Below are 12,579 nucleotides of genomic sequence, written 5' to 3'. Positions count from 1 at the left end.
TACACACACGAAGGTCAAGAAGCCCAGAGCGGCTGAGGGTACCTGAAGGACGTCTCTCAGTGCCGCAGAACCTCTGGATGCCAAACCCACCCAGATTCGATGTGGGCGCCTGTACTCTCCCACACCCGCTCCTGTGTTTCCCTAAGACTTCAGATCCATGACTGCCTCTCACTTCCCCACACACATGAGTTCACACACACATGTGAGCACACGCACACACAGATGCATCCCCGGAGGATCTCTCCCTCTCCAAATATGGATAAAAGCACTGGCCCTAAGGCCAGCTCAGCCTGGACAAGATCAGGGCTATTTTGGGGTGCAGAGCGTGCTGATGGGGGAGAGTTTATGAGATGTCTGCTCATCCACTGCAATTAGAGACAACTCAGAGCGACTGAGTAAGAACTGGAACTGCTCACCAGCCTGGGTCATGGTAAATACAGGAGAACCCAGGAGCATTCGCTCTGCAGGAACCCTGGCCCTAAGGACCCGCAGAGCCTCCAGAGTAGAGGGAAGGGACCAGGCTTCAGCCTGGAGGATTCTGGGGCACTACACACTCTGTAGCTCAGGAACTGGAAACACCTTGCCTTTGAGCCCCACATGACCGACTTTCAGATGTGACTGAGGAGTGCAAATCACATCAGCTCCAGGAGAGTGCCCTGACATTTGTGAGCCTGAGCAGCCAGGGCACAGACTGGAGCAGCCATGGGAGGACCATTTCGGGTGGGACCAGGACATGAGAGAGAGCAGAGGGCTTGGGCCTGTGGAGCTTGTATTTGAACAAGAACAGCCGGGGAGAGGAGAGAGACAGAGGAGACAGAGGGAGAGGGGAGGGAAGGAGGGAGGGAGAGAGGTGAAACAAAGCACCAGGGAAATGTGTGGGTCTGGTGTTTCCCCTTCTCTGAACATGATCAACAGCTCTGCACCTGAGCCTCCCACCACTAAGTGGGAAGTAGGGTAGCCCTGTGGGACTTGGAGAGCCGGTCACCTCCCTGGGCACACTGCTTCCACCCGCTGACCAAGGAAGATAAAAGCACATTAACTTTGGATCTGGGTCCAGAGTAAGAGTAGGTCTACAGTAGGCCAAGGTTACCCGCTGGCAGCTTTCACTTCTAAGTCTAGTGGATCCCGTGGTGCTGAAGGTATCTGTGTTAGACAGGGACCCCTTAAGAAGCCTTTCATCCAGTAAGTGAGCCCCAGCGCAGGCATCCAGAAGTGTGGGGTGAAACTATAATGGCGTCTTCAGAAAAACACCTTTGGAGTAACAGCTTGAACCTAGAAGCTGTTGACTGATGTGGCCTGAATCGCCTGTGCCAAAGTCAGTGTAGTCAACCCAGCAAGCACCTAAGTTGAGTCTGAACAACAGCACCCTATCACCAAATGCAGTGGAGCACATGAGACCAAACACAAGCATGCTGGACAGGCAGGTGACCAAACACCACTGCTCACTTCAGCATCCCTGGAACTCACATCTGGGGCTCACCACAGGTTCTATGGCGAGTGGACTGAAGGCGTACCAGATCTTTCCTAAAGGCTTTGCATAATGCCTCAGTATGATGCAGACTAAGTGGCATTTCTGCAGCCAGGTCTTACGTGCCCCAGAGGAGGTGGGTAGGAATTTCCAGATTTCTGCTAACGCTCCCACTCCTCCCTTCTGCACTGGACATGTGCATCTTCATTGCTTCGCAGGCAGTGGTCAGTGGCTGGCTGGATAATCAGGGATGCAGAAGAAACACGGCTGGAAAGCGGGGGACGCCAAAGTGTGGGGAAGATGGATCAACATTCCCAAATGGGCACAGAGCATCCCAGTGGGAGCTCAGCATCTCGAGAGAAAGAGCTTAATGATGGCAGGATGACACTTCCTGTGACCTCTGTCAGGTCACCTCCAGACCCTCCCTTCCTTGATTAATTGGATAATGAACAAAGTAGCCATGGTGTAAAAGTGGGTATGCATGAGACCAGTAGTACAAACGTCTCCTGGGTGAGTACAAGGCTGGTCCGGCTGTAGCCACTGGTAAGTGTCTGACTCACCAAAACTGAGTCTGACTCCAAGTCTCTAACACAGCACCACGGTCTGAAAGAACCAATCAGCTCTCCGATAGCAGCAGGTCAGTAACTGGGATCCTCCTGGCACCCAACGGCTGCGGTTGTTCTCACTCTGCAGAAACTCAGTCTGTCCCAGACTTGCCTTTCAGGTCCTCAGGACTGTTTCCAAAACCAGCACCTATGAACTCACGGAACTCTCACATCTTATTCACTGTCGTGGAATTCCAGTGCTGTTTCTGACCGAGGAAATCACCGTGGTAAATTAACCGTGGCAAAGCTCATGCTTGCAGAACTCATCAGTCTTCGCATGTTCTCCATCACTGCGAGGCCGGGAAAGGTACAGTGGCTCTCTGACAGTTCCACTTCTAGGCTAAGTGGACAGAGCTCTGCGGGCCAAGGCTAATGCAATTAAATTCTCTAAATCATCATGTAATATTGGCTGGGCGACTCAGCAAGGCCCTGTCACCAAAAAACTGTAATAAAAAGGGCAAGGTATATAACTCGGTCCAAAGGCCTGCGGTCTCGAGGTGCTGGCTGAGGCAACTGTGGCTATCAAAAGGACATGGAACCATTAGGAGGCTTGTGGGCCGCAGAGGAGGGCTCTGCGACTCAAGTACATCTCCTGCGAGTCCCATCCTGTAGCTACTTCTGTTACTGTAGCAAAGAAAAGGAAAGACAACGTGACCTAGATTCTATTTCCAGGGCCTGAATCCTCTTAAAACAGAGGCCCACAGGACCTCAACAGGTAAGGCATGGTGACCGGGAGCTGTGCTGTGCTTCCCGAGGCCGAGGGTGCCTCAGTTGCCCAGGGAAGGAAGGAGTTACAAACATCAGCTACAGACAGAAGACAGCAAGAACGGGGAACATTTCTTATTTTCGTGGAAATGTACATCTTCTACTTACTGCTTCTTTTCTTCGTTCTCTACGCATCACCTAATAGAAAACGGATAAAATCAGTTTGCTCTGTAGCTGTAGCTATGGGCTGCTGTGTGGATTCTCATGACCGAGAGCTGTGTTGGACAGTCTGGGGCTGGACACCCACGCCAAGGGGTCGGCCAGGCCTGGCTCCTTGTGTGGGCTCCAGGGGGCATCTGCTGGGTGCTTCTCTCTTTACCCACTTGGTCACTTGGCTACTGGTTGTTCCTGGGCTGTAGACACGTCACTGCAGTCTCTGCCTCTGATGTCCACCGTGTGTGTGTGTATGTGTGTGTATGTGTGCACCTCTCCTTCTAAGTACAAAAGGCATTGGTTAAGCCCGTCTTGCTCCAATATGACACCTTGTTACCTACATTACACCTACAAAGACGCCACTTCCAAAGAAGCTCACAGCTGTCCAGGTGTCAAAACACCTTTTTAGAAGACACATTGCAGCCATGCTTTACCTCGGCATTTAAACACAGCACCTCAAACAGAGAGCAGACTCAGTTAGAAGAGGATTTAACGTTACCCCTGCAAGTAGATAAAGTAACAAAGAGCTGTGGGTGGGGATGAATGTGTTTTCATCTGTGCTGGAGGGAGTCCCTGCAGCAAGAAGCATTATTTTTCTAGCATCCTCCTTTGGATACTCTGTGTGGTGGACGGAAGTGCAGCTGGAAGACATGTCGGCAAGGGGTGGACAGTGGTGGCCACATCAGAAGTTATAGTCCCCAGACCCCACGCTCCCTTTCCTGTCTCCCACGGGTTGAAGTCTGCTGGTGGGAGATCTGCAGGAGGCTGGAGGGCAGAAGTGAAGAGCAGCCCTGTACCCTGGAGGGTGCCTGCTGCTAACAGGACTGCACACGGCCCCATCAGACCAGGGCTCACCCTGACTGAGGGCAGAAGCTGTGCTGGTGGCTCCTGAGCCCCCTCTGCTTTCCAAAGTCAGCTTCGCCAAGTCCAGGTGAAGGTCATCATGTTCAGCGCCATGATGGAGGCGCCCAGACCCATGTGGCCCCACACAGGCGGGGACCGGCTGAGGTGGGTCTTCATTTCTCTTCTCAGTTCCTTCTCCCTCACACTCCTCTATTTTGGGCAGGCTCATTCCTGGGTAACTGCACTGGTCTGGAGACTTCTGGCCCTCGTCACACAGAAGCGATACTCCCCAGGGGTCTCACTCTGTCCTCGGACCTGAGGTTTGCTCCCCAGAACAAGCTTAGTCCACACCACGCGGTGTTTCTGCTGCTGATCAAACCTGGTAAGAACCCCACAGCCCACACTGACAAAGGCGGTCTCAGAGGAGGAAATGTGGGCGCAGGGGCAACACTGCACCCACATCCTATGCCTCACACTAATCCCTTTGTTACTGTTCATCCATCTGTGGCCACTGCTTGTCCATCTTCCACCATCTCGTCCCCCTCCCCCAGGCCACACAGGACAGCTGTCTCTGCTCGTGGCTTGTAATCAAACAGCTGAGGCTGGATGTCACATGTTCGGGGGATCCCATGGCTGTGCACAGCTTATTTCCAAGAGCCTGTCCACAGCCATGGCGAAGGCTGATATTGTTTGATCTGTGCTCAGTTTGCTTTGCCTTCCAGTAGAAGGGGTCTGATTAAGGCACTGTCCTAGTCAGCACCTCCTAGTTCTTCACTGAAATCTATTTTCTTCCCCCAATTTTCTCTCATCTCAGTGGGCTTTCAGAAGGTCAGAACTCCCCATTTACTGCCCACCTGATTGCAGGTCCCACACATCCCTCCTCTCTCCCTGCATGTGCCCTCTGTGGTCAGCATCCTGTGTCCCCGCCCTCCCACCGTCTTTGTCTGACAGCATCTGGAAAAGGCTGTTGTTTCTGTGCAGGGTGCAGGGTTAGGACTCAGCTGCTGGAAGAGCATCGGCCACTGGATAAACGCGCCCACCGCCAGGGTCCAAGTCCTGTTCCACCTAAGGTGACAATGCCTACTGAGTGTGTTTTTAAAAATTATTAGACACATTACAGATTCTACAGAATCATTAAGCTCAGCGGCACCATGCAGCGCTCGTTGGCTCTGGGAGAAATGACTCATCGGTTAGGGGCTCTGCTTTCTACAGAAGACACAGGCTTTTCCTGGCTCAGTCTCAGGCTCCCCAGCAGCTGGTGAGGCCCCGAGAGCAGGGAGCCCTGGTTCCGGAGCAATGGCTGGATTCATCCACATTGTATTCATGAAGTGATTAAGGTTTCTCATGAAGAAATGAAGGCTGAGTGCCTGGAGCAGATGAGAAGAACTGACATCCCTCCCAGAATGCTCAGCGTGCTCGGCCCTGGCCGCCCTGGGACGATGCTCCTAAATCATAAGCCTCCAAAACTACGGATCATTTCCATGTAGCTGAAGAACAGAAACTGTAATGATTCTTTCCCTCCTTTTGTAGAAGGAAGGAAAAGCGAGGAAGGAAGGGAGGGAGGAAAAGAAGGAAAGAAGGAAGGAGGAAGGGAAGGAGGGGAGAAAAGGGAGAACAAAAAGAAAACATGCACACTCTCAGAAATGTAGCATTCAAATTTAAACAAAAATAGTGTGACACATTACTATATATTTTACATCATTAATTATAAAAAAATCTGACTTTAAATGGTCTCCAGCATAAAGGAAATAGCTGCTAACAAGTTGTTCGGATAGGAAATAGCAAACATGGACTCACTCTTCAGCTGACTAACACTTCAATTTAAAAGAAGCCCAAACAGCTCAGTGAATTCTGGTTAAATTCAATCTCTCTTTTTCTCCTAATAAATGAAAAATCTAAATAGCTTTTTTATTCAAAATAGAAATGTCAAAATATTTTGTGATATAACTTGTAAGCAAACACTCACTAAAATATTGGTGCCAAATGCAGTCACGGAGAACCAGACACAGGAGCTCTCTCACACCTCCGAGTCCCAGCTGCCCCACAGCTCGCATGGCCACGGCCCACTGAGAATGCATGGACCCTGTCTGAGGGTCAGGGATGCCCACCCCTCCTGCAAGCTGACCTCACACAGAGAGTTCAGCCAGCTGGGGGAGACGGGAGAGACATCAAGTGACCAGAGCCAACACAGTGGGGAGGGGCAGACTGGCATCAATGCGCAACTAAGGCCAGCGAGGGGCACGTGGGGCTGCTGGCACGCATGTGTCCTGTGGGATGTCGGGGGTCCCGCACAGGGGACAGGATGGCAGATGAGACTAGTGGGATGGGAATGGCCACGGGACCGGCAGACACCGGGGAGCTTCAGGTTCCAGGTGAGCTTGCCCACGTGGCTCCGTCCCTGGATGGACTCATGAGTCTCTGCTGGACGTGGTGCAAGACACAGAGGGTGAGATCATGACCGCAAATGGAGGCAAAAGAGGGAAGAAAAGAAACGACACATCCCAAAGTGAGTTTCATTTATGTAATGAAAATAAATTTTTACACAATCAACAGAAACACACCAAGTTTTGGTTTTTTTGCGAAAAATATTTTTAAATAAATTTTTGTCTTTTTTTTTTTTTACATTCTGATATACATATGTAACAAGGTTGGTGGCACTGTAACCAGAATCGAATCAAAAGGGAGAAGAGGAAAAAGGCAAAGGCGGGGAGTAACCGGCATTGCTGAATTCCGTCCCGGCACCCCGGGGCTGGGGCCGGCTCCCACTCGGGCAACTGCACAAAGCTGTGGGGTGGGGTGTCCCGCCACTGCCTTTTACTCCAAAAACCCTCTTAGCCCAGGAGAGGGCATCCAGGCACGAAACACACTAAGTAACAGCATCATCGGTGTCTTTAGGGAAGGCAGAAGGGCTCTGGGCCGGAGAAACCCCTGGCTCTCTGGGTGAGAGTGTGGTGGGGCTCGCGTGGCCGGGTTTGGTTTCCTCGTGGGGCGCGGGGAGACCCCGAGCTGCAGCATTCCACGTCCTCGCTCCTCACTTTGGGTTCTTCTGAACGGGCATAAGGTTTGGTATCTTCGGTCTATGAACCTGCACAGACTACTTTGTTGTAAACTCTACGAATAGCTTAAAGGAACGGGAAGAGTCGGTCCTTAGGTTTTTGCGCTGGACTTTGACAACGACCTCTCAGCCTTCCCGCTGGGGTTTGGCGGGGAGTAGAGCTCAATGGCCGCAAAAGGTTTCAGTCTGCTCACACTTGTTAAAAATAGAAAGTCTCTAAACAAGTTTGCTTCCATTCACAAACTACACCTCCAACTAAAAAAGAGAAAGAAAGAAAACTGACAAAACCAGAGTCCACCCTCGGCGGCTGTCACACCACTGTCTCCACGCCCATGAGCTTGGGGGTCAGGATCCGCGGTGTCACCCCGTTGTTCAGGTCTTCCTCAAACTCCAGCAACTGCCCCATGAAGTTAAGGTTCGGGGAAATAATTGGTCTTTTGCCTTTGACAAATTTGTAGGCATCTGTCATGGTCATCCAGGTGTGCTTCATCAGGTAGGCGATGACGATGGTGGCGGACCGGGACACACCGGCCTGGCAGTGGATGAGGAGCCCCTTGCCGCACTGATGTGCCTCCTCTGCAGGGAAGGAGAGAGCAGTGAGGGGCTGGCCCGTCCTGGACCACAGTGCCCCGCCCAGGGGAGTCAAGGGTGCATGGCTGACACCGCGTGGTGAGTCCCCACTTCCACGGGGGCCACACCAGGGAGCAGATGGGGGACTGCATGTCTCAGGGGACAGGGATGGAGGTGAGACCCCCAAGGCCCACACTTGTGCGCTACGCAGGACAGAGCTAGCACCCCATGCCCCTGAGTCCTCTCCCGAATTCTGGCTCCCTTTCCCTGTTTCCTAAAGTCGCACTATCGCAAAAAAGAAAGGAATGAAGGAAAGAGAGAAAGGGAAAAAGATCAAAGCAGGGGAAACTGTGGGCACAAACATAGGCACACAAGTACACTGTGTGTGTGTGTGTGTGTGCATGTGCGCATGTGCATGTGTGCACGTGTGTGATATATCTCCTGTTCTGACGGAGCGGGTTCACTCCACTTGTCAGGCTGTGAGACAGGTGTTGTTAGCAACATCCCTCTGCCAGGGACAGAGAACAAACACGCTCCTCCCTTCCGCTTAGAAGTGCTCTGCCCAGGAGCTGTACCGAGGGGTGAGAGTCCAGCCCTGCTGAGCCTGACCAAAGCTGAGGGGGACGCACAGACTCTGCCAGAAAGTGACTGCATTCAGCTTCTCACAGGAAAACACGTCTCAGCAGAGCGGCTTCGGACTTGCAGCAGAGCCCCGGGGGGCCCCTCACCTGAGTGCCCACTGTGTCCTTCCCTGGATCATGGGAGCACCGAGGGGGACATGGTCAGGAGATGAGGGCCTGCTAAGCTTCATGGGGGTTAGCGCTCTGGGGACCAGGCCATAAGCCTGCCCTGACATGATCCCTGATGACACTGTAGGTGCTGGGGACCCTGTGACAGTTCACTAGGAGCACCAGTTCCACAGAGGCATAGAAGAGGCCAAGGCACAGGACATGCGACCTAAAACGCTCTCCCTGGCTTCTCCTCAGCAGCCAAGGAGTGGAGCAGGCTGAGAATTTTATCTTCAGCATAAACAGATGAGGCTTCCTTCTACAGTGTTTGAAAGGACAGCTGTGTTTAAAGGTCTGGCCTTCACTCCGAGACAAGAGGAGGAGGAGGAGCCAGAGAGGCGCTTAGCACCAGCTTGGCTGTGGTCAGGTGCAGCAGCTGAGTGACCTCAGCATGTGGGTCACATAAATCCCAGAGCCTCGTCGTCCTGGCTCGGGGATATGGGGATCAGAGCGCCCAGAGTTAACCCAGCCCCAGATGCAGCTCAGTCCCTATGAAACCTTTGGGGACCAGTATACTTCCAAAGCCTGCCTGGAAGGAACACTAAGATTTCAGTTTATCCCAGGTGGCGGGCGATGGGTGGAAAAACTGTGCCTCCAAAGGCCATGGTCTGAATTGTTCTTCAAGCTAAATGCTATTAGTTATTGGTTTTGTTTTTCTTCTAAAAATAAAAACCAGAGGAGCCTGAAGCATCTACAAGGAACATGAGCACTTTGCTTGAAATCCTATTAGAACAAGCATGCGTTCGCTGTTCATTCAGTGGAAAACAATCTCCGACTTCCCCACCTGGAGTTAAGGTCAGAGGAGTCGAAGCCAGAGGCTGCGTGTGAAGCAGGAAGTCTCTTGTCTGCTTCGTGGCAGGTTTCACCGTGACTTGGGGCACGTAGAGGCATCTTTACACCCTGCGTTGCTGGCTGGCATGCTACGAAAAGGCCTCTGTCGGGGTCCTGGTCTCCTCTCTAACAGCCCCACAACATGGAGAAGCCATGCTCTGAGCTCCATGGCCTCCCTGAATTTCCTTCCATCCTGAGCTTACCACGCCATGCTGTGGGCCCACTAACAGGACCACAGCTGCACAAGTGACACAGCTCCAGCTCTCCAGCAGGCCACCAGCATGGGTCAGACCCAGGACTTCCTTCTGACAGAGGGGTGGCAGCCAGGAGGGTGCTCTTCTTGGAGAGGAAGGGAAGATCCAGCCACTGGTCAGGGTGACAAAGGTCAGAGTGACTTGAGAGTGACTGACCCTGCTAGAATTCTCCTCCTCAGCACCTCCTGGGGAGACACAGCCTGACCTTCCCGTGTCACAGAGGTCGGGACCGCTGTCAGAGTCGGGACCACTCGTACCAACTCACATGCACAATGCTTGTTGCTGGGTTAAACACTGAGGTTAAGCACTGAGAAGGAGGAAGAAATGTCCCCTCTGCTCTCCCGGCTTTGTGCTGACAGGGGCCAGCAAGGGAGATTGCTCTGGTGAGCTGCTAACCAGAAAGGCTTCAGAGGAAGCAGAGGCATCGCACCACTGTGATCCGCCCACGCCACACTCACAGCGGCTAAAGCTTGGAGTGGACCGTGCACAGATGAGTGGATGAGGAGAGGTGATCCCCACACAGGCATGCGTGCACAGCAGCGCACACATGCATGAGCACTCTCTACCAGAAAGCAGGAGAGACCTCACTCATGCAGGAAAACAGATGCACCTCGGGACCACAGTGTTCAGTGAAATAAGTCAGATACATGAGCTTACATAGCACGTGGATTCTTGTACACGAGAAAGCTGCAGTATGCATAAAAAGCAAACAAAATATGATAGGAAACAGGAGACAGACTTCTCCACAGTGGAAAGGAAACCAGGATGGGGTGGGGGACCAGACCATAAAGCACGAAGGCTGGTCACTGATGCGCACCAAGCCTGAGCTGAACGTAATCATTGTGCGCTGCCCGAGTGGACTGATAAACACAAAAATCTAAAACAGTAAGCACCACCTCAGGACGCCCTCAGACAGGGTGACGGCTTCCCCCATCTCTGGGTAGAGCCCACAGGGACGGCAGCTTGGGTTAACCAAGGGGAGCAGTGACCCCCATGCCCCACGGGCATGGTGGAGCAGTGTGCCCAGTGGGGAGGGGGACACAACCACCATCCCATGGCCTGGGCATGTCTAGGTGGCCGGACGCAGCCACACCGAATGCCAATGGTTGCCAGGACTGAGCAACACACAGGCGGCAGAGCCCGCACTCCCAGGCAGCCAGGGAACACACCAGGGCTGTGACCCACCCGCCGGCAGGGGCATCGGGCATAATTACCGATGAACTCAAAGGCCTCCTCGAAGTACTGCCGCAGGTTCTGCTTGCTGCTGTCGGTGGCCGGCAGGCGCTTGTAGTTGAGCAGCCCCTTCTCGTAGTGGTACAGGGGCAGGTGCGTGGTGACGTTGATCACGTAGCCGATGTTAAGCCGCTGCATGGTGTCCAGGTCCTGGGCGTCCTGCTCGTTCCCCAGGAACAGGAAGGGCAAGATGGGCGTGAGCTCAGCGCTCTCGATGTCTGGGGTGCTGGGCACAGGTTGAGGTAGCAGGCCAGGGGCTGCAGCGGCAGCGCCCGCCTCCCGACACTCCTGCAACTGCAGGGAGTTGTCGCACAAGTTCTCATGGTTCTGCTTGAAGCTGCTGAGTCCTCCTGCGGCAGAAAAGGAAGCCACTGTGAGCCTGGCACAGCACATGGAAGCCAAGGCCTGCACGTGGGTGCGGGAGGTGAGGCCAGGGAGTGCTTAGATATCTGGGGTCCAGCTGGGACCCCAGGACCAGCCTCCCTTCCCTGTGTGGAGGGCCAAAGAACGTGCTTTTTTTTGGCAGTGGGTTTGAACCCAGGGCCTTCACACTGAGCTATATTCCCAGCCCTTTTACATTTTATTTTGCTAAACTGTCCAGGCTGGTCTCCAACTTGTGATTCTCTTGCCTCAGCCTCTGCTTAAAATATACCCCGCATGCTGATGGCACCATGAGGCCAATGGGTCCCACCCAGCATCAGTGGCTGCCTCATCTGCCTGGAGATGTGCCCTGCACTTGGGGCAGAGGAAGGCAGAAGAGAAAGCCTGGACCAGCCAGCAAGTGCTGGTGGCCGGGGTCCCGAGGAACCTCCTGCTCAGGGTTTTCACCTCACCTTCGGGGCGTGGGGTCTGAGGGCAGAGCCTGTCCCGTGTGTGGCTGGTGGGGGGTGAAGGGAAGTCAGCCATGGAAACCTCTGATGCACTGCAGAGGTGCTGAGCCCCAGGCCTGCGCTGCTGTGGGAGTCACGGATGCAGCCCCAAAGTTCCCATTCCCCTACCCACCCCCCCCCCAACAGGTACAATCCGGACTGTGGGGATGAAGATTAGGGAGCCCAGAGCCAGGGACGCCAAGATGCTGGCCACAGTATCTTGTGTTTAATGGAAGGGCCAAGAGAGGAGCCGAAGGGAGATTTCTGTAAAAGAAAGCGCTATTCATTGTGCATTCCGTGGACTATCAGCTAGGCAGTAAGAGGGCGGTGAAGAAACACACATGAGAACCGAGAAAACGCTTCTGCGCAGTGAACACGACGTGAAAGGCCAGCTAGTGCCGAACTTTCCCAAAGATGGAGGACCAAGTAAACGGGAACAGGAGTCCAGCTTGTTAAGTTTTCCTCTGGTGTCTGTTACACGTGGCTGAACGCAGGGCCACACCCAGAGGGTTATTATTGTACACAGGAGGACAGTGGATTCTGCCTTCTGTCCTCTCCGAGGAGCTGCCATTCAAGCCCAGCACGTGAGATCTCTGGCCTGGTCTTTGAAAGTGCAAGGAAAAGGACAGGAAACCTCCGAAAGCTGGAAGCCACCAGCCCACAGCTGAAAGAGTTTTGGCCCAGACAGGACACTGTAGCCAGTAAAGCCTCAGGCGGAACCAAGGAGCTCCATCTCCCCCACTCCTAGGAATTTACCTGTGGCCCCATCTTCCCCACCCCTAGAAATTTGCCCCGGTGCCAAACAAGTGCCAGTGGGCTACCTGTGCATCCCTAACGCCCCCTCAGGCTCCACCCCAAACCTAAGCTAAGTGTATGCCTTCACTACACGTGTCCCACGGAGAGATCGCTGACCCCAGGGGGAGATGCCACACCCCAGGGGGTCGGGGGTCTCTCCCCGAATTCTTAAAATGAAGGTCATGTATATTTTATACTTCTTTTCAGCCGCTGCCCCCCACAATTCTATCAACAGCATGTGTCCCCAGAGCCAGATGCCTCACGTCTGTCTCGATGGTCCTGGGAGGCAGGACAGAAAACACAGAGAGTGAGCAGGACGCCCTCGGGGAAAGGATGGCGGGCTCTGTCCT

The 12,579-nt window shown here is 53.6% G+C and overlaps 1 protein-coding gene across 2 annotated transcripts in view; it reads right to left on the bottom strand.

Annotated features, from left to right (window-relative positions):
- Window positions 1-6,333: 6,333 nt before the first annotated feature.
- Window positions 6,334-12,579, bottom strand: part of Dusp10 (dual specificity phosphatase 10) — a 32,950-nt gene continuing 26,704 nt past the window's right edge. For both annotated transcript variants that reach the window (XM_003474507.5, XM_005005590.4), the window contains exons 3-4: window positions 10,547-10,915; window positions 6,334-7,465 (exon numbers count right to left, since the gene is read on the bottom strand). In XM_003474507.5, coding sequence (XP_003474555.1) covers window positions 7,200-7,465; window positions 10,547-10,915 — 635 coding nt within the window. In that variant the 3' untranslated portion in view covers window positions 6,334-7,199. The remainder of the gene's footprint in view (window positions 7,466-10,546; window positions 10,916-12,579) is intronic.

This window comes from Cavia porcellus, unplaced genomic scaffold (genome assembly GCF_034190915.1).
Source record: "Cavia porcellus strain 051 isolate PalLab524CR breed Dunkin Hartley unplaced genomic scaffold, mCavPor4.1 scaffold_26, whole genome shotgun sequence".
Lineage (NCBI taxonomy): Eukaryota > Metazoa > Chordata > Mammalia > Rodentia > Caviidae > Cavia > Cavia porcellus.
This window is presented reverse-complemented; position numbering and strand designations above follow the sequence as displayed.